The sequence below is a fragment of the Hippocampus zosterae genome, chromosome 3 (assembly GCF_025434085.1).
Source record: "Hippocampus zosterae strain Florida chromosome 3, ASM2543408v3, whole genome shotgun sequence".
NCBI lineage: Eukaryota > Metazoa > Chordata > Actinopteri > Syngnathiformes > Syngnathidae > Hippocampus > Hippocampus zosterae.
Window position 1 is genome coordinate 23,188,459 of NC_067453.1, and position 22,359 is coordinate 23,210,817.

Here is a 22,359-nt window from a genome sequence, read left to right on the forward strand (position 1 = left end):
ATTACAGTACAAACAAACGTATTCCAAGATTGTTTTTTTTTTTCCTAACCTGCCTTGTGTGCTTCCTGCTTGTTGTTGCCGAGCGGCGCAGCGGAAGATCCCCCGGCATGTGAACAACACTCCTACGCATCACTGCAGCCTCATGCGTCCTCCCCTCATTCTTTCCTCTCTCTCCCTCTCTCTCTGGTGGAGTGTCTGCAAAATCACGCAAAGATCCCTTACTCCCTCCCCACTCCCCACAAAAAGAAATAGAAAAAACCTCTCCACCAAGATGGATCGACACGTTCACCTAAATCCACTTGGCAACTACGTCAAGTTTGTGCTGATATTGCCCGGATGGAAGATGGAGGAGGGAGGAGGGAGGGGAGGGATTCAAGAGGGTGGGGGGGATCTATGCCCATAGGATGTCCTCCCAAAAAAAGAAAAAAAAAAGATACACACATGCGGTCAAACTTTCTTGACTACAAATGGAAGCACTTACCCTTAAATCTGTGTGGAGATTTTGGGGGGGGGGGGGGCAGGGGGATTTGGAGGTGGTGAGAAAGGGTAGGAGAACAAGAAGGTGGGGGGGTACGGTTGCAGGAGTCAGGCCAGTACGGTGCTGATGCTTCCTCTCCTGGATCAGACCCAAATGTTTGCCGGCATTGCCAATTCCCGATTCTGGAAGAAAGAAATGGAGGATGGGGGCTCATGTTGGAGGTATAGGGGCGGGTGTACGATATAGAGAGAAGTGGTTGGGGGGCAGAATTACATATGTGAGCCAGCGCACCAAAGCAGAGAACAGGAGGTAGGGAGGGTGGGGGGGGGGGGTGATCATTTGGGGGAGAAGCACGATTCACCTCAGTGTGGATGTGCGTGTGTGCATGTGCATGCACGTGTGTGTGTGTGTGTGTGTGTGTGTGTGTGTGTGTGTGTGCTTCCAGACAGCTTCAAGGGACACAATAAAAAGAAACATACTTTCATGGAAACCCTCCACCCAGGGAAGAATGGAGAATAGCGGGGTGTCACAGGTTAAGTTACCCAGAAACAAGGTACCCAGAAACAAGGCAGCACGGCTGGGCTGGAGAGAACGATATCAACCTCTGTGTGGAGCAAAAAAATAAATAAATAAAATAACCTCATTGTCTTTCTCTCTAGTTGTCACTCTCCATGAGAGTCTCTCTCTCTCTCTCTCTCTCTCTCTCTCTCTCTCTCAACGTGTTATTGACCTGCATTGACGTCATTGCGTCATTAGGTATCCCTTAGAAACACTGACTTTCAAAAATAGTATCAAATTAATTCAGCTCACAAGCAGAGCAGGAGAGAAAGACAGACAGAGGGAGGGAGCGTTTAAGGTTGGGGTGTTTTGGGGTGATGTTTTATCGCCCAAACAGCCCACCATCATCATCCTACACACACACACACACACACACACACACGCGCACACACATTCATACAGACATGCACAAAAGAATGAGATTCCACATTGGGATGTAAACAGATGGCGCGACAATTCTCTTTGGGGTCAAAAATGTCAGAATGAAAACATCTCTTTCTCTGATCTAAAAATATCTCTCAGCCTTCCCACCCGACCACATTCAACAGCACACCACTCCGCCCCCTCCCATTTAACCTTTAGGCGACAGGGAAAGGGAACACCTTGAGGACCCCTGATGTTGAAGCACAATGATAACCACGTCATTACATTCAGGACCATTCTTGAAAGGAATTGTTTCGTTCAAATAAATAAATAAATAAAGATTGAAGCAAAAAGGGGTGCCAATGATGGCAGATAAGCATCGAAAGGGCGTGTCCATTGTCATAAGATGCCAAGGGTACCAAAATAACTTATCTGGATTGTACCATTTTCTGGCACCGATCCATCTGGGGTACTAAGCGCACGGAGGGGTTTGCGGATTGGTGGAGGGAGAACAGTAAACTTGTCGTCCGTTGCGAGCGACTGTGTCAACTTTCTCATCTTTGTCGATGTCATTGGCTATCACCGCGCTGTGATGTCACGTTGCTTATATTGTGGTCATGTAAGAAGGCCATACCACAAGAACCATCAGAATTTGCCATGGAGGAGGTAAGGCGACAGGAATGGACTGACAGAGTAGGAGCTGTCTGTGGTTCTGAACTGAAAGTAACAATGAAAATGAATACATATTTTTTAAAAAAATTGGAAAGAAAATTAACAATGAGGGAGTTTGGGGGAATTTTTAGGTTGATAGGTTTTCTGTTTTTTTTTTTCTTCTGTCAGTGTATTAGAAAAGAAATCTGCAGTGACAATGCTCAGGTGTGACTGAAGCTGTTTATTGTATTTTTGGTGCATCTTCTCACTGCCAATGAGTGTTTGTATTTTTCCACATTCCACCCGCGAAGGAATGAGTGACAAACAAAAATAAACACTCACACATGGCATCAGGACAGAATTAGCTCTTGTGATTCACCCACTTGAATTGAGGTGGACCGTAGCTCGTGTCGTGGGATGTTCTAGTTCTCGCCTTTTGGTACTTCTCGAGCTTTAGAGGTGACACAAACACACAAGATTACATTTGGGTGGGTGTTTGTTGAAGCAGCGGAGGAAGAGGCATTATTTTTTTTAGTTGGTGTCCGTTGTGTGTAGGTGACTCTCATCTCAAGAGGTCTCCAGGTAGCTGTGAGGAAAAAAATTGACTCCACAGGACAGCTTTGTTAGCTAGCAGGCTACTAGTTCACAGAGAATGATATAAGCCAGTAGAAAAAGATGAAGGGAACGGTACTATTCGCATTTTGGGATGGGAGGAGGGGCATTTTCACTCGAGTCTAAACTGAGTAAAAAAGGGCAAATAAATTCACCAAGATTTATTTTAAGTAAAAATTTCTGTTCGCTTTTTTCGCTAACAGGCTCCTAACTGTTTCATGAAGAATAACATCCGGAATAGTTGAACGGGTTTCTACCATTTACATTTGAGGGTTGGGAACCATTTTCTTTGTACCGCAAATGGGAAAAAAAGATCAACAAAAACGTAATGTTTTTTCAATGGCTCAAAATGTGTGAGCGTTGGCTACTTCCTGATTTGAGAAAAATATTGAATGTGGAAAATAAATTCCGCTGACAAAAGTTTTTTTTCTCCCCCTTTATAGCTAGCAGGCTACTTCATTCTCAGGAAAGTGACAAATCTCAATTTTTTTTTGTTGTTGTTTCATTTGTTGACTGGCAGACATCTTCTGGGATCATGGAACACAATAGGGATTTAATCACTTTCCATCTTGGGGTTCCATTGTGAGTCGGGCGGCATTTTTATTTGGCTATGCATGAACACTTCCACGGCAATCTGCTCAATGGTTGTTGAGTAAGAACCACCATCCCATTATCATGTGAGCCCTAAAAATGAGGACAAGATGGAGGAGAGCCCTCACCAGGAAAGAGGTGGTGGGGGCGGGCGTGCATGCACGACAAAACCACGTCACTGGAGAAAGTCACGCAGCGCTCAGGCGTGGCTGCCAAGGCTGACGACACACGGCGAGAAGCTGGGCGTGACTAAGGCACTTGGAAACATTCACACACACACACACACACACACACACACACACACACACCCTTTTAATTTGTTCTAATGTCCCTTCCCATCTGCTAGTGGCTTCCCACTCATGGTGGTGGGTCGCATCTTTCCGGTAAAAAGCGGCTGGTGTCATCCCATGTTGAGTATTTTTTCCTCACCGTTGTGACACACGCTTTTCTACTCATTGTTGCAACACACATTCTGTTTCTAACATATCGGTATATGTCTATGTACATAGTCCGTTCAAGTGTTAGGTGCCTAAACTTGTCTGCTTTCCAACATGTTGGCATTTCCCTCCCTCAAAATCAACATGACAAGCCACGATTCAGCCTCTAATCTCTCTGCTCGACTCAAATGCTGTGCTGATAGCAAATGCAAAGAGATGTAACGTTGCATCTACTGCCCTTTGTTTCTCATAAGTTACGTGGATGCTTGAATTTAACAGACTGAGCTGGGCGAGACCATCTTACAAGCTGAAAAAAAAAATGACATTGACGAATATATTCGGTTAAACGGTTGGATTCTAGATGATGACTTTAAGAATATAACAATTTTAAATTTAGTTTCACCCTTGGGTGAAAACGGTTTTAAATCTCATGTGATTTGTGGGAGTCAATGTGTTTACATCATCATCATAATAATGATGCATTCATAAACAAATTACCTATATACCTTTTGCCCTCATATTAAGTTGTTGGCAATCTAATCTGATTTCATGAAATTTTTTAAAAATTTTGTTTTACTTTATTTCATTAATGAATAATTTATAACCTATTTATAAATGTATTTAACAGATTGGCTTTGAGGGCGGCCCGGTAGTCCAGTGGTTAGCACGTCGGCTTCACAGTGCAGAGGTACCGGGTTTGATTCCAGCTCCGGCCTCCCTGTGTGGAGTTTGCATGTTCTCCCCGGGCCTGCGTGGGTTTTCTCCGGGTTCTCCGGTTTCCTCCCACATTCCAAAAATATGCATGACAGGCTGATTGAACACTCTAAATTGTCCCTAGGTGTGAGTGTGAGCGTGGATGGTTGTTCGTCTATGTGTGCCCTGCGATTGGCTGGCAACCGATTCAGGGTGTCCCCCGCCTACTGCCCGGAGACGGCTGGGATGGGCTCCAGCGCCCCCCGCGACCCTAGTGAAGATCAAGCGGTACGGAAGATGAATGAATGAATGAATGAATGAATGAAAGTATGGTATATTATATATATATATATATATATATATATATATATATATTTGTTGTTGTTATGGTTTTAGTCTTTTTGTCAAATATTTTAGCATAGGTGTGAAATATTCATCAGGCTGCGTTCATTAACAGTAATCAACAAATAAGGCATGCAATGTGTACATTTTAAAATACAGCGGACGAGTAGGGGAATGGGATCAGGGTTGACCATAAATAGTAAAAACCTGAAAATTTAATGCGGATTATAATTACTTTGAAAAAAACACATTTAAAAATAAATGTTATTTTTTAAAAAAGCAAATCGGGGATCGGAAGACCAGGAAAAAGAATCTGGCAAATTAGCGGGGCTACCCACAAATAACAGGTTCACAGAAGTCTATGAATGCCTCCAAATATATATATATATATATATCATATGGTATTTATGCATACAGTGGATCTCATGGATTCACAGTTTGGAGGCATTCATAGACTTCTGTGAACCTGTTATTTGTGGGAAGCCCCGCTAATTTGCCAGATTCTTTTTCCTGGTCTTCTGATCCCCGATTTGCTTTTTTTAAAAATAACATTTATTTTTAAATGTGTTTTTTTCAAAGTAATTATAATCCGCATTAAATTTTCAGGTTTTTACTATTTATGGTCAGCCCTGATCCCATTCCCCTACTCGTCCGCTGTATTTTAAAATGTACACATTGCATGCCTTATTTGTTGATTACTGTTAATGAACACAGCCTGATGAATATTTCACACCTATGCTAAAATATTTGGCAAAAAGACTAAAACCATAACAACAACAACAAAAAAAGAATCTTTGAGCCTTATATGCAGGAATTACACTCCCTTCCTTTCGTCCCTCTCTCCCCCCACTATTTATTTTTCCATTTCTCCTGCCTAAATGATGCCAGTGGAAGAGCAGAGCGATAGTGGGGCTATTTTTAGATTTGGCGCGTGCGCACACGCACGCACGCACGCACGCACACGCACGCACGCACACGCACGCACGCACGCAGAATCCTTGGCATCACATACTTGGTTGGGAGCTCTGCTGCACACAATAACGCATCTCTAGAGGTCGCCTTTGTCACAAATGCGACCCCCCCCCCCCCACGGCCCCCTCTCCCCTCTTGCTCATGTGGGTGTTTGCTTTCCTTGTGTGATGATCACGAAGATGAGTAGAAGAAGAAGAAACGGGTGGACAAGCCCCATTGAGAGAGAGAGAGGAAGGAGGGCTGACTTCTTCATTCACTCACTCCTTCATTCATCACTTCTAGGCTCACTCATTCACGACGTTTTGCGGGCAGAGTAGGTGAATGAATGCAGGGCTGTTCCATTTATGTATGTGTGTTAAGCAATGAAGGGGCGGGGGGGTCTCAGTGGACATATGAGGAGTAGAGTACACAGTGTTCCCCGCCCGCCAGGAGTTTGGGGATATCTGTGCGTAAAAGGAAAAAAAAAAAAAAAGGAAAGCTGCCCTACTACAGCAAAAGGGCCTGTCAAATGTGAACCCCGCCCCCTTTTTTTTTCATTTGCCATATTGCTTTGCCCGTAAGTGAGTAAAACCGGATTATTGTTGAATGATAAATTGTACAAACTCAAGATCCGACATTGGTGAGAAGAAAAATCCAAAAAAATTGTGTACAGCGGCTTGGAGAGACTTGCCAAATAGTGAGCCACACAAATTTAATCCATTCCGGTACAGATTTTTTTTTAATGTAGTTTAATTTCATTTTAATTTTTATTTTTTATTCTTAAACACATTTAAAGTGCAATATTGTTTTATGCGATTGAGCAACCTATTTTTGTAAATAGATTTTGTAAAGTGTTTCTAGATTAATTAATTTGAATGCGATTAAAATGTTTTTTTGTTCTTGTGAAACTGTCAAAAATGTCTCGAAATGGTTAATTTAACACCCTTTTGCAAAGTTCCACACTAATTTCATCCATCCATCCATTTTCCGAACAGCTTCATCCTCACTAGGGTCGCGGGGGGTGCTGGAGCCTATCCCAGCCGTCTTCGGGCAGTAGGCGGGGGACACCCCGAATCAGTTGCCAGCCAATCGCAGGGCACGCAGAGACGAACAACCACACACACCGTCACTCACACCTAGGGACAATTTAGAGTGATCAATCAGCCTGCCATGAATGTTTTTGGAATGTGGGAAGAAACCGGAGCACCCGGAGAAAACCCACGCAGGGACCTCTGCACTTTGAAGCCGACGTGCTAACCACTGGACTACCGGGCCGCCCACTATTTTCAATGAACTGAATTCAATTTGAATTGTAATTTTATTGTTATTTTGACTTCAAGCCTTTACAGCAGCTCCTATATTTTGTTCTTCTACTTCTTTTTTTCTTTCATAACTCTGCTACTGTGAATTGGGAATTTCTCCATTTTTTTAGACTTTCTCATCTTAAATTGAACTTCAAATGGGCTTTAAAATCCAATTTTAAGGTATACTTTCAATTCCATTTAACTTATTATCAGATAGGCTACAATTGTTGTTCATGAGATTTGAATTGGGTTCATTTAATTGGAAGCCATTTTTGGGGGAGGATTTTCCGGAGATCTGTCAGAGGGGGGGGGGGGAGCAAAATGAGGAAGTGACAACCTCCTCTTCCTCTTTCTCCTCCTGCCTCACTCCTAACATTCACATGCTCCATTACATAACACGCTTCGGTTGGGATGGGTCGGGAGCATGTTTCAAGTCTTCTTCAATCAAATAAACGCACACTTTGCTGCACAAGCGTCTTCAATGGAGATCCAACCGATTATATATATATATATATATATATATATATATATATATATATACACACACACACACCGGTATGTATATATATGCAAGAGAATAGCTAGATCCAATGCACACTGGAACATGATGCCATTATTTTGATAATTGCTGCATATATGGCGGTTTTGTCGAAAAGTGTGTTTGAGATTATCATTCGCTAAATGTGTGAATGTGGGTTGAGATGTATACAGGTACACACATACTGCATATACACACGTGCGGCAGGCAGCGAGTGCTTCCCCCGCACTCCCGCTCAAGTTGACATGTTAACACTCACTGGCTGCTATATTTAGCACTGCCTCGCCGCACTGTTACTATTCCCAGCATTGCGCATGAGGGGGTGGGTGGCTTTTCATGCATATCCACACATATATAAATACATACGTGGCTTTGGAATGTTTGGGTCTACTACTAATACAAACTCAAAGACAACCCTCACAAAAATTGTCCAGAAGCTTTGCGGCTTGTTGGTGATTACAATCTCAAAAATATTCGATTGGTTTACTGATTGTGGGGGTTTTCATTCTTAAACAAAAGCGCACCCACGGTTTTGCCTGTGCCACGCGTACAAAGAAAAGAACACTGCTCCTCCCGTGAAACAAACAGCAGGCTCAGTCAGGTACATTCTGCCATAGGAAGTCTTAAAATTGTGATGGGGGCAAAGGAATTTCAATGCTATTCTAGAGTAAAATATCGATGTGAAGTGAAAATACATAAATATGGCATCTAAATTTGACAGAGCACAGAGAAGAATGCAGTTAACCACCTAGCAAAACTTTAAAAAATACCGAAATCATCATGTCTATAAAACAAGGTGTCAAAATTGTGAAAAGTCAAGCCATTACCGCCACTCTCAAACACTGTGGACGTGTCTGCTGAATGCGTTAAGTCTCAACTGTCAATCCAAGATCTCAAATGGATGCTACCTCGTCGGGCATCTTTACGCGTTGTGAAAATACATCCGTCTAAAGCCTCCGGCGGTTGGAATGGTGTCTAGCGAAAACAAGAAGCTGTGAAGCAGCCACGCCAGAGCAAAACCAGCGTCAACACACTCACTTCCCACTTCTTGCTCTCGCACCTATCTCTGTGTGACGGACACTCACTCACACCTAACAATGAGGCACTCTAAAGTGGCGACAACTGCAGAATATCTGAAGGGGGAGGATGTGTTTTTGGGGTGAAGGCAAAACTAGCTAACTAACAGCATGTTGCAATACAACTCCTGGTGTCAGCAAAACGATTATTATTACATTGAATAACACTCCCCTACCCATGTCGGGCGCAAGTGTGTCCAAATAATGGTTTTCATTGGTTACCTTTCTGTATTTTTGTAGTCATTATTACTTTTTTAAGGTGGTGAATTGTTTTAGTCATCATTGGATTTTCTTTTTCTTTTTTTAACAGGGGGGCGGTGCCAAAAATGTTGAGAATGTATATGTGGTCTGCAATAGAGCCCCTCAAGGGACTTAAAGCATCCGTGTGAGTGTGCGCGTGTTGTTACGGATCTCCGTTTTAGCAAGATGATGGAAACACAGCTCTGGGTGGGCCATGTGACAGCCACACACGTAAAGCTAGAATTACAACGATGACTGGAATGTCAATCAAAACTAATGGCGCTGGTGTCCCTCATGAAATGGTGGGTGAGCATGTGTGGGGAACTACCCTTAAGAAAAGAATGGATGATTTTATATCTGAACCAGTGACAGTACACGTTCTCAGGCAGCGCTTCAGGACCAAGGAGAGTTCCGCCAAAAAAATCCTCTCAATAACCCTTTCTTGTCTTTCAAGAAACACATGATGATGTCAAAAAGGATGTCATAAATTCAGTTTAAAAGGAGGGGGGGGGGGGGAAAATCACTGCAGTATAAATATGGTGCCGGCTCTCGGTGATGCCAAAAGAAAAAAAAATTGCATTGCTGACGCAGTTGATTCTTTTTATAGCCTCTTTACAGGCCTTGAGCAGACGTGCTCCAATGCCGGCTTGAAGAGGAGGAGTTTCAATGGGTGAATTTGGAAGCAATGCAAATTTGGGTTTGGCACAACATGCGTTTGGGTGCACGTTCGCTTTTTTTTTTTTTGCGCCACTGTTTCAAAAATCAGCATTTCAACTCACGTTTTGGAAAAAAAGATTTTTTTTCTCCATTTTATTTGACATTTCAATCAATAGATTTTACATGCATTAAATAGAAGCCATTTCATTAATCTCATTTTATTTTAAATGAGATCATTTTATGAGTGCTTTTTATTAAATTGCATTTAGCTATGCAAACATGGACTAATGTACAAATATGATTTTTTTTAGTTTGGTTTAAAGCAATCAATAGAATTTATGCACACTATGCAATAAGTTGAAATATGATGTTATATTTTAATTTATTTCAAGACAATGTATTTATTTATTTTTGCAGACTCCATGAACTAGAAATATGTTGTTTTCTTTTCATTTTGTTTTACACAAGACAATAAATAGATTATGCACACTTTGCATTCACTAAAATAGGACATTTTGTTCCCATTCGGGGAAAGAATTGACATATTTACATTGGTTTGGGTGTTTGCCATGGTTACCCAATGTGACTCCATCGGGTACGAAAAGGCGAGAAATTAAGTTACCTGTCCATTGGAGGAATTCTTTGCTCACGTTTCCATTCAAGCGGAATATCCGATGTGTATTTCGCCGTGACTTATATGATGGCTCTGAGATCTGATTGGGGGAAGAGAAACACAATTCAAATTAAGGAAGGATTTTTCAGTTGAGTCATTTCTTTTTCTTATAAGCTCCTGAAAATTGAGGCGCGCGGCATCAAGTGGGACTAGAAAAGCATGGAAAAAGAAAAGCCCAGATCACCTGTTGGAGACAGTATTATGGGTGTTGCTAGCTTCCAAAAATCGAAAAACGGATATACTCTGAAAATGGGAAGGGAAAAACAACTATGGCAAAGGAGACAAAGAGCTTGTGAGCCAAAGCATACCACATCACACGTCAAACACGTTACAATAGCAGCAATAATGGGCAAGGGTGCTTGCTATGTACCCCAATAATTTAGATCCCCTATCTGCCCACGCTTCCTCCTCCTTCACCACTGCATGATTATTTTCAGCTCTGCAGTGCGTGTGAGTGTGTGTGCGCGCGCTTTGGGAAATACCTGGTCACGATCAATCACCAGAGAAGGGGAGATTCTTTTCCCACGGTTGTTTACTACCTCCTGCTGGCCAAAATGGAGAAGTTTGAGGAGGAACTTGAACGCACCATAGACAATAAACGGTCAGCGGATTGCGACGACAAATTGCCCCCCCCCCCCCCAAAAAAAAAAAAAACACCCTCGTGTGAAAAGCTCACTGGCCATTTCATTCGAAATATAACCCAATAAAGATGGCCATGCTCAGTTTTGGGATGGTAAAATAAGAATGTATTTGGAGTGGTGTCCATCGTATCAGTTTTGAGAGCTTTTTCGGCAACATGATCGCAACACACGTTCATCAAGTGTATTTTGTACAAACCATAAGCCAATATCAATCATGAAACACACTTAATTTTGAGTGGAAAGTCTACCTTCACTGAAATGAGTAAAAGCTGTGATATTTGCCGTCCGTTTTGAATCGGACAAAACTCACATCGCCTAGTGTATTTTTATATATATGCATGCATACACACATAAATGTGTGTGTGTAGTGGTTTCTCTGCATCCAAGACAAAAGAAAGAATGAAGCTTGAAACGTTCAACGGGGCTAAAAATAGAACAGGTTGTTGCTCTGGCAGGAGGGGAAAACCCTGGTCTGTATCGCCCCTTAGAGGGAACAGCCTGTCACAACATTTTAAAAATTATTTTGCTCTTTCATCTCGATACTCATCTCACGATACAAAAGAAAAAAGTACATTAGGGTGCACACTCGTCTATCAGCTGCCACCTCCAATCAATTGTTTTATCCAACTGAGATTACGGTTTGTCAGAATTGGATGGTTAAGATAGTTTCAATTTCAATGCATGAAGCCCAATCTTTTTTTTGCATTAGCTACCGGCCCAGCAAGATAAATTCATGTATATTTGGATTGCTAATTAAGTCCTGAGTCACTACCGCATTTCCTGTACACCTACCCACACAGAGTGATTGAAAAATAACTTCCTACAGTAAACTATTCACAAGTGGTTTAATAACAGGTTGGGGGGGGGGGGGGGGGTTTGCTGGTTTTTAAATGGATGAGAATTTAGTACGCATTTAATTTTCTTGCTGTTCTTTAATGCATCAGAAATTAAGTAACGGGGAAAGGGATGACTTCCACCAAATGGCAGGTCCATTTTTTTTCTTTGCGTGACCAGAAGCTAAATTTTGTGGTTTGGAAGACCATATTTGCCCTTCAAATCTTTGGTTTTGTACAAAAAGAAAAAAAGTGAAGTCACATCTATCTCCTGTTGAAAGAGGCACTCAGCCATTCACAAAGGACAGTAGCAAAACGTGGAGAGGCCTCATTTTGCATCGAAATCAAATCTTTAACATTCTCCCAAATACTGATAAATGGACTCGCATCATGGTAAAGTACTCGCAATCCCTCATCACATCCAAATTTAAGTTCTAACAACAACAAAAAAGAGAAATTAGAGTAAAATCGTCATCAGATTTCAAAATTCTGAAACTATTGCAATAAATACGAATACTTTCAAACAGGGGAGTTGTTTTTCCGCTAACATTGTAGCTATAGACGTATATATTTTGCATTTCTGGTTCGACGGAGTGGGCCATAAGTTTCCATACATAGAAAAATGTATCATGCATTTCTTTTTTTAACGTTTTAGATGCCCTATGTATTGTAAAACTCTGTAGATGGAAACTTATGGCCCACCATCCTGTGTCATGATCATGTCTTCACCACTACGGTAGCATAACAAGGCCAATAAAAAAGCAAGGTATCTGTACTTTGCGACAGGTCAGGAAGGCCAGTTCTGTCCTGGGCTGCTCCCTTGACACTCTGGAGGAGGTGGGCAACAAAAGGATGCTAACTAAGCTAAAAGCTATGATGGACAGTCCCTCCCATACCCTCCAGCCCGCCCTGACAGCACTAGTTAGCTCCTTCAGCCAGAGACTGTTACACCCGCGCTGCAAGGAGATACAGACGCTCGTTCCTACCGACTGCTGTCAGGCTGCTGAATAAAAATAGCAACAGTAATATTAATAATCATTAATTGATGTGAAAACAACTGTAAATAGCACTGCGATTTATCCATTTTGTATTTATATTGCACTGAATTGAACGGTGTTTGTTTGTTTTTTCTTCTTTCTGCCTACATTCTTGCTGCTGGAGGCAGTAAATTTCCCCAGTGTGGGACAAATAAAGGATATCTTACCTTATCTTAGGTGGATGTGCGTTATCGAACATGAATACATGACACCGACCGCTCATAGTTCCATACAAGTTTATGATAAAAATCCGACAACATCAGCGATTCATACAAAGTTGTAATAGTCGGCCAATTGAAACTGAAGCTCTACTACATAATTTTAAACATGAAAACAAGATTAAATAAAAATGTAAAAACAAATGCATTCCAACATCACGTTGCAAACCAAAAAGGACAGTTTTTTTTTCTTTTTTGGGGGGTTTGTTTTGAAAAACTATTGTGTGTCACAACTCTGCAGTCTTTTTGTTCCACAAGGATACGTCATTCAATAAAAAACAAAAAAGGAGAGGAAACTACAGCTATGGGCCTTGGCTTCTTGACGAATTCTAGTTGATCTGGATAAAAATTTTCATTGTGACGATTTTCTTTTACTTTTTTAAATGGAAGTGGGACAATAGTGGTGGTACGTAATCCATTTAAGGTTGACAAAGATCCAGGCGTGATGCAGTTCATTAAGAAGCACCGCCCCCACCCACCATCTTGGTGACCCGACTCAGTAGATCCGCCCTCGGCTTCTGTTGCCTCTGGTGCCGAAGCCCCGTCCCCGTCCGCCCTTGAAGCCGCCGCGCTGCTCTGTAGGCAACATTCACGATGGTGAAGACCATAATGTTAGCGCATGGCCCACACAAAATCACACACAATCTGGTTGCTCTCAAGCCATCCTTTACTCCAACACACCTGATTCAAATGATCAGCTAACAGCAAGCTCTTTTGAAGCCTGTATTGATCCTGATCCCTTGAGTCAGATGAGTTGGAGGAGGGAGACTTGTAAAACAGATACGATCTGGCTCTCGAGGAACCGAAGTTCCCCACCTGTGCTTTATGTATTTAAAGTGTCATATAAGGTTGTACAAAAAGTTTCGGCGGTGACCTAAAGCATGCTTTTTTTTTTTTTAAAACAAATATTTCGCCCTATATAACAAGCAAGGTACATTCCGGTATATGAGATCCAATTGATACGTTTTGTTCTCCTACTTCTCCCTTTCATAATCTTGCTGCTGTAAATTAGGAATTTCTCCATTGTGAGAAAAATAAAGGTTTTCTTATCAATAACTTCTGAGGATAAAAAAAACTTTGGGTTTACAGTATTTTTAAACATTTTTATTGCGAATTGATCAATGAAAAAAAAGGGGGCCTCAAAAGTGATTTTGTTATTAGCTTTGTAATTGTATTAATTGGTCAACAAGGGACATCAAGGGATGAAAACAAAAATATTTATGAAAAATTAGGAGGGTCCCCATAGATTTTGTTTTATTTCAAATGGTGACCAACAATTTTTTAAAAAGGAGCCAACGATTTTCTAAAAATGTCTTGTTTTTTTTTAATTGAAATTTATTAATCATTGTGCAAGCACACAATTTTTCATTTTTCACTTAAATGGCTACATAAGGAAAACCAAATTCTCATTTTTTACAGTGCTTTTAGTTTTTTTGTTGAGTGAACTAATGGATAAAAATCGAATTTTCTTTCAAGATTTTTCAATCATTTCAAGCTCCCATGTGAAACAAATAAAAATGGTCCACTCGTATAATTATTTATTAACTATAAAATTATTGTTCGCTCTTCATATAGTGTAGCTGGGTTGAGCTTCGGACGGATTCAAGTTTTTGAGCGCGAGTTGCTATGAAAAAATGAATGTTAATGTTAATATTGGAGGTATCGAAAGCAAATCTCCTCACCATGTCCCAAATGTATTCACATTTAATCCTCGGTGGCAATAACATCGTGTACATAAAACAATAAAGAGCATTTCCATACGTTACTACTAAAACTGTCAACGTGTGCCATGATCAGACTGTGCTAGCAATCCTACCGTAGCTCAAGTTCCCGAGGGATGCGCTGTATTTGCCGCTGGGTGGGTTGTAGATTTGCCGAGCGTCTCGCCGAGGCTGCGCAGCCATCTGCTTCTTCAGGGTAACGCCCGTGCCTGCGTCGTCACCGGATGGACGCTTAAGACTGCGGCGTGAAAGAGAGAGCAGAGGTAATGCTCAGTCATGTAAGGAGAATCGGGCATTAGCCGCTTTGTGTGTTGTGCTTTTGTGTGTCAAACTTACGACACCGCCGCCGCCTCGGTCTTCTGGACAGGCTTCCAGGACAGCGTGACGGCGCTCTTAAATGACGGAGGGTTGTGGAAAAGATCCTGAGACACACAGTTAGATCAAATCTATCAGAGGGATATGTTTATGATAAAGCGGGCAAATTGCCGATTGCCTTGTGTCCATCACGGGTGAGGCCACGATTTGAGGAGCGACCGACAGTGCAGTGAGGTGAATTTGTATCACTTTATGGATGAAATACCGTTTCTGCCTTGGTAGAAGGTGGTTTTGTTACCTCCAGTTTTTTACTCATGCCTAGAGTACCGTTTTTTTGTTGTTTTGGTTCACAACGGAATTCAAATGGCTCAGTAGTATGAAATGTCCAGGGGAAGCACCAATTTGAGGGGCACACTTATTCGACTAAATCGGATGGCTTGGTGTTCATTTGAGTTGGAGTCACTATGAGGAAATGCCATAACAGATAGCCGATGTAAATAAGAGATTTGCCCGAGTTCCTAATTCAACCGCAACCGACCTTGATGAGGACGTTGATGTTGTTTGTAATCTTCAGGGCCACCACCTTGATCTTGTTCTGATGATTATTAAAACAAGTCCACGTCAGCACACACATGGTTTGACAGACTCAGAAAGATCGCGCCGTATACCTCGTCCGTCTTAAGCGCTTGTCCCGTCTTGCCTTGCAGAGCCACTCGCAGCTGTCTGATGTAAACCTGCAGGCCTCTGGCGAAATACTGTAACCTGTAAGTGCCATCACAACCGTTTTTTTTAATGACATTACATTGGTGACATTTGATGAGTCAGTGTAGTTCATATCACCTGTGATATATGCGTACCTGATCTTGAAATCTTTGAGGCGCTCAGCGTCCACTTTATCAATGAGGAAGTCAGGTAGTTTTTTGCCCAGCTGGTGGAAGCTGAAGAGCAGACACTCCACGTAGCTGAACTGCAGCTTGGGCTCCTCGCCGGCTGTCTGCTCGCCGTTCTCCACCTCTTCTGGCGGCAGAGGCATGTACTCCTATGGGGCGAGATAATGGGAATTAAGTACAATATGATATTCAATGTTTTGTTTTTGTCATAGACATCCATGCAAATTAAAGAGGGCTGCTTGCCCACATGCACCATATATTAATTTCTCAATCTCCCCCCCCGGGCGGCCCGGTAGAGTCCAGTGGTTCGCACGTCGGCTTCACAGTGCAGAGGTACCGGGTTCGATTCCAGCTCCGGCCTCCCTGTGTGGAGTTTGCATGTTCTCCCCGGGCCTGCGTGGGTTTTCTCCGGGTGCTCCGGTTTCCTCCCACATTCCAAAAATATGCAAGGCAGGCTGATTGGACAATCTAAATTGTCCCTAGGTGTGAGTGCGAATGGTTGTTCGTCTCTGTGTGCCCTGCGATCGGCTGGCAACCGATTCAGGGTGTCCCCCGCCTACTGCCCGGAGACAGCTGGGATAGGCTCCAGCACCCCCGCGACCCTAGTGAGGATCAAGCGGTTAGGAAGATGAATGAATGAATCTCCCCCCCCCCCCCCCCACCCCCATTTCACTCAAGCAGTTGCATAACCCTATTATGAGCTAATTTTCATGTGTCTAAACTCTTGGTCAATTCCCATGAAAAATTTCCAATTTTGAAAATTGAAAGAAGTTTGCAACACAAGTCACAGGCCTATGGGAAGCTTGATGACTTCACCTCGTAGGACGAGTGCCTTTGAGCTTGTAAAATAGGGAGCTTGAGCAAAACTCAATACGCTTCTGGCAGAGGGGGAGAACTCAAATCAACTTGAGATGCGTTTACATTGCGCCTAGTTTGTGCCTAACCCAATGTGGGGTAGGGTGCGAGGTAAGGCACAACCATGCCAGTATTTGTTGCAAAGTGAAAAAGCAGGAAGTGATTTTCAAGGCTGGTGTCTTTCCTGGCTGATTTGGACACTGTGCCCTTTTTACTCGGTTACAGGACAAGGTCTGTCTTGTGTCCTACAACTAAGGACGTGGTATTTCCTCCATGCCATTTTAACTACGGAACCACTCCACCACCTCCAAATCTGAAATAATGGTTCTCAGTCGGAAAAGGGCAGAGTGCCCCCTCCGGGACGGGGAGGAGATCTTGCCCCAAGTGGAGGAGTTTAAGTATCTTGGGGTCTTGTTCACGAGTGAGGGCAGGAGGGAGCGAGACATCGACAGGCGGATCGGTGCAGCGTCTGCTGTGATGCCCGTCGTGGTAAAGAAGGAGCTGAGCCAAAGGGCGAAGCTCTCAATTTACCGGTCGATCTACGTCCCAACCCTCATCTATGGTCACGCTCTATGGGCCGTGACCGAAAGAACGAGATCCCGGGTTCACGCGGCCGAAATGAGTTTTCTCCGCAGGGTGTCCTGGCTCTCCTTTAGAGATAGGGCGAGAAGCTCGATCATCCGAGAGGTGCTCAGAGTCGAGCCGCTTCTCCTCCACTTCGAGAGGAGCCAGATGAGGTCGCTCGGACATCTGATTAGGATGCCTCCTGAATACACCTCCCTGGTGAGGTATTCCGGGCATGTGCCACCAGCATGAGCCAGGACACGCTGGGGAGAAGGAAGTCTGGGCTTCCCTGCTAAAGCTGCTGCTCCTGCGACCTAACCCCAGATAAGCAGTAGAAGATGGATGGATGGATGGATGGATGGATGGATGGATGGATGGATGGATGGATGGATGGATGGATGGCACTCCACCAACATCTCTCCGATTGGAAGCGCCAAGATGCCGTAGCGGCGTGTTTCTCCCAAACTGAAATAGCTTGAATTTGAGCATGCCTGCCACGGTGGTAGGTGCCCACGGCATGGCGCAGTCGCACATACTCTCAATGAAGTGTTTGGCTGATGGTAGTCTGTGCCGTTTACCCACCAGCAGCTTGGTGAAAAGCATGTTGAGGTTGGTCTCCAGTTTGTCCATGTCACCACAGAAAGGACTCATCTCTGCCAGCAGCTTGAGGACCTGCACAGATGCACATAAAGACGCGCAGCGTTAAAAAGACACGTCTTCACGCACGTAGCGCTAACGAGCAACAGTGTGATTAGCTGAGTCATACAGAGCGTCATACACACAACACCTTGTCAATTGCGTGTGCGGCAGCCGTCGTGAGTATCGAGTTTGGTGGGACGCGAGGTGCCGATTGGAAGCAGGTGCCGCAGTTGCATTAACTCTTGTTGGGAATAACGGAACACTTTTTCACAACTTAAGTCATTTCCTTCTTTGAAAGACGCGACTTTATCACTACACGTCAGCAGCAATACAGGAAGTAGAGGCAAGTACCCGAAAAGTTAGAAATACAAGCGTCTTAAACATGCGTCTGAAAGATCTGACTTGTTTGCCAATTTTTTTTATCTCAAAAGGTTAGTCTCTTCGTGGGTTCCCTATCACGCCAAAATCTTTATCGGTGAGATCCAAGTTGACATGTGAACTGCTCATATTTTTAAATCTATTCTGCATACGTTGAAGCATTTGGATCAGTAAATGGCACTCTCAACATACCTCACAAAAGTTGGAAAAGGAAAGTCGCTGCATTCCACCTTTTATTTTTGTTTCTCATAGCAAGTTAGGATTTTTTTGTTGTTGTTGCGAACCCTTACTTGTATTTTTAATATACAAATTATATTTATTTCGCGCGTGCAACTTTTGCCCCTGTGCGCTCAATAGGGCAGAATTTTACGATACCGGTTGAGGGTTAAAAATAAACTCTCAAACCCCAAAACAGGACATATTAAGCAAACTGACCTCAAGCTGGATGTCGAGCTCGGCCACAGGAGTCGTCAGCATGCTGAGGTTAGGCAGGACGTGTTCACAAAAGTATGTCACAAAACGTGTGGAATGGACATTTTTCTACAGGTGAAAGAATGGAAATCATTAACATTTTTGACATTTTGAAGACGGAAAATCGACAGTGAAAAGATACCTTTGATGTACTCACAGAGAAGAGGGGCAGCGCCTGGCGCGTGCACTGAAGCAGGCGGTCCACAGTGTCGGGGTCGGCTGGGTTGAGCGCCTGCTCCAGGAAGGCCTGTTCCACCACCAGCTCCACCAGCTGCTGGCGCCCGCTCACTGTCTGCAACACGCGCAGGTTCGACACCAAGCGCATCAGTAACACAAACTCCTCACCAGTCACGTCCTCCAACACCTGAGGGGATAGAGGGAGAGCGAGAGAGAGAGAGAGAGGGCGGGGGTTATTGTCAACAATAGCACTAATATGATGCTTGTCTTGTGAACAATAACTTCATCAAAGTTTCAATTTGCAAACACACAGGCACAACCTTCTTCGTCTCTGTGAAGACATACTCCTCCACCTCCTTTGTCATGACATCCTCAGGCAAGGTCTTGAGCTTGGTGGACAGAAACTTGATGGCCCGCTCACGCACGATGTCCTCCCCTTGAAGAATCTGCGAGAAGAGGCCACCGAGGGTGCCTGTGCAACAGGCGACAATCTTAATCAATGTTAGCAGAGGGGGAAAATTCAAATGCTCACTGAAACAAACAAGCACGCACCTTTCGCGTCAATCTTGAAGATGGAAATCAGCGAAATGTTCACTTGGTTGAATTCTGCTGTATCATCTAAAAAAATTAACACATATGACACTTAAAAATGGGCTTTTGTTCAACACTGCTATAAAAATGAATGATAAATTTATAAAACAATGCAGAGGTACGTAACTCAATTTACTTATATAATCAATCAATCAATTTCCCAAGGGGAAATGGAACTAAATGCCAATAATCCATTCCAGCCCGCAAAACAAAAACACTCAAATGTTTCCGAGGTTGTTGTTGTTTGTATGGTTTTCTTGAATAAAAATAGCTTAGTATGGTACACAAGATTGGTTATCAGAACGTGAAGGAGCTTCAAGAGGTATGTGAGATTTTAAAATATACCGTATTTTCATGACTATAAAACTGCTGCCAATCATACAGTGCGTTTTGTCTATGTGTAAAATACAGAAATAGCACCCATTAATGAGACTGCGCCCAACCGTACGGTGCGGCGAATGGTTGTGAAAATACGGTATTTAAAAAGTAGCAACCATGCAAAATTGTTTTTAAAATGCTACAGCACTCTGTGAAACATTTTTGGTTTTTCCAAACAAAAAATGTTTTCCACTGATTAGGGGGTACTTGGCTGAAAAAAATATTTCACATGTCAAATCAAGGTACTACTTTACTTTCTATACATCCAGTACCTGTCTGGAGTAGTTGGGTGAGAATATCTGCCACCTTGAGGATGTTGTCGCCAGTGGCAAACCGCGGGAGTTCTTTGATAGCCTGCCGCCGAATCTGGACCAAAGTGAACCGGCGGTCGTAAGATATTAACAGTGAATGAACGTGGCCCGAGAATAAATCTTGAGAGACTGCACATAGTCGTCACACTTACTGACACGTCGTCATCTTCACAGAGATCCAGCTGGGCGTTGATGGCGGCGTCCGACAACTCAGGGAAGCTGCTGAAGAACTTGGGGATGAATTGAGCCGCCAGGCGCTTCTCCTTGGGCCCGCCCTTCACGCCATCCAAGATGACTTGGTAGGCATCTTTGTGCTGCAGAATGCAAAGAACAAGGAACTGGAATTGGTTTTGTGCGTGTGTTTAACATTACTGTAGACACTGACTGATTTCCTCATTTCCAAAAAGTAGATTGATGTTAGAGTAAATACAGGCAAACTGCGGTGGGGTGTGGGAAGCGAAGCTATGACGAATTTAAAAATAAAAAAATAAAAACTCATGCTAAGATAGCAAAATATGTGTGAATCTGTAAATACGACTATAATAAGAACAAATAGATCAGTCTAGAACAATTAAAAGTTATTCTAAAGCAGTTTTGGACAGGTGTCAAACAAAGGAAAACTGAAGAAGAGTTTTAAACAAAAGAATGAAGGATACATAATGAACAGCAGCGGGTCGGGACAGATTGAGGACAATGGTGGTCAGGTGGAAAACAGTTCTGTGGTGGACGGAAGGCAAAAGTGAATATGAATAGACAAGAAAAATAAATAAGCACGTCTGAGGGAAAGAAGGATGGGTGCAATGAAAGTAGGAAGGAAGGAAACAAGAAGGAAGGTCGGAGGTGGAAGGAAGCTAAAAAAAAAAACAAAGTTAAGTGACTGACAAAAATAGAACGATGCATGAATAAAACCTGGTATGATGCAGGGAATCAAGGAAAGAGAAAAACAAGCTTAAACAAAGGTGAGAATGCATAACAAAGAGGTGTGAAGGAAGGAAGGAAGGAAGGAAGGAAGGAAGGAAGGAAGGAAGGAAGGAAGGAAGGAAGGAAGGACCAAGGCAGAAAAGCAAATTTAAGATGAGGGACAAAGTAAACAAAGACAGGAAAAAACTGGAATTCATTACCTTCAGGAAGGTAATGAAAGGAGGTCTGAGGAGTGAGGAGGGCAAAATGGAATGAGGTAATGAAGGAAGGCCAGAAGTAAGGAGACAGAATTTAAAAAAAAAAACAGGTGTGATGGAGGGCAAGGGGAAGGAGGTCATGTAGACTAGTAGCTTTCCGTGAAGGAAAAAGGATGGTGGATTGAGGGAAGGAAGGAACGAAGTAAAAAATGGAAGGAGTCAGGAAGGAAAAGATGCCAGGGGGAAGAAAGCGGGGAAGGAAAACAGGACCGAGTCAAACTCCAAAAATAAGGTAGGAACAAATAACGGGCAGACGTTTCAGCCAAGGAAAGGTGGATGCAAGGGGGGACAAATACACATGATCGAAATGTCATCAAATTAAAAGATTTCACAGTACGCCCCTACCTTCTGCCGATCCCGGTATTAACGGAATATATATTAATATTTTTTTTAAGTCAGACAGGACAAATGCTTTCAAAGTCCGAGTGCCCTCTCATTACAAACAAAACAAAACGTGGCTCGTAGCACCTTCGACTGTGACTTAAACATGGCACCATCACAAGGCTAACAGCTAGATGCTAGCTTAGCACCCCCGTACTCACAACACAAGCTTACGTAAGCTAGCAGCCAGCAACATTGGCCTGAAAATGAAGGTTTGGCGTTTTCTAGAAGCGACATAAGCAATGCAGCGGCTTTATTTTTTGCCATTTTCTTCATTTACCTGGCTGACGTCGTCCTTGGCATCAGCAAGGACCCCGTAGCTTCGATAGAGATCCTCGATAGTGACCGCCATCAGCGTGCGTCCGATGTGCCTGTCTGGCGCTCAGCTCAATGCAAAAACAAGACGCCTAAATAATCCCCTTTGGTTCTTTTTTTCTGCTGGTTAACGGGGTGGTGGCACTATTTTGCACTATTTCGTTGTGAACGTAGCACCAAGGAATGGGAACAGGGTGGCGAAATTTCGAGAAGCTTGTGAATTATGAGCCCCCCGCTAATTGTCCGCCAACCCAGCAACGTTCTATTGACGAGAGGAAGGCTAAACCAAGCAGTTACGGAAG

General features: G+C 43.1%; 1 protein-coding gene and 1 long non-coding RNA gene across 2 annotated transcripts; both read right to left on the bottom strand.

Annotated features, from left to right (window-relative positions):
- Positions 1-520: 520 nt before the first annotated feature.
- Positions 521-10,621, bottom strand: LOC127597475 (uncharacterized). Its single transcript, XR_007961660.1, has 4 exons — positions 10,349-10,621; positions 10,114-10,204; positions 2,434-2,501; positions 521-1,082 (listed from the first exon to the last, which is right to left on the bottom strand). It is a non-coding gene; the product is annotated as an uncharacterized LOC127597475 (long non-coding RNA).
- A 2,273-nt stretch (positions 10,622-12,894) lies between these two features.
- On the bottom strand, positions 12,895-22,359 carry api5 (apoptosis inhibitor 5). The gene is made up of 14 exons (XM_052060481.1): positions 22,023-22,359; positions 20,336-20,497; positions 20,145-20,238; positions 19,456-19,521; positions 19,224-19,375; positions 18,884-19,090; positions 18,691-18,795; positions 17,821-17,910; positions 15,787-15,968; positions 15,598-15,691; positions 15,468-15,524; positions 14,951-15,036; positions 14,710-14,852; positions 12,895-13,469 (listed from the first exon to the last, which is right to left on the bottom strand). The coding sequence occupies exons 1-14, from the start codon at positions 22,092-22,094 to the stop codon at positions 13,390-13,392; spliced, it is 1,590 nt and encodes a 529-aa protein (XP_051916441.1). The 5' UTR covers positions 22,095-22,359; the 3' UTR covers positions 12,895-13,389.

Bases quoted from the DNA above. Each gene is read 5' to 3' on its own strand.
- api5 (XM_052060481.1), bottom strand. From the start codon at position 22,094: ATGGCGGTCACTATCGAGGATCTCTATCGAAGCTACGGGGTCCTTGCT. The intron at 19,522-20,144 runs GTACTGGATGTA...TAATTTTTTTAG, and splicing joins CACCCAACTACTCCAGACAG to ATGATACAGCAGAATTCAAC. The intron at 18,796-18,883 runs GTGAGTACATCA...TTTCACCTGTAG, and splicing joins AGGCGCTGCCCCTCTTCTCT to AAAAATGTCCATTCCACACG.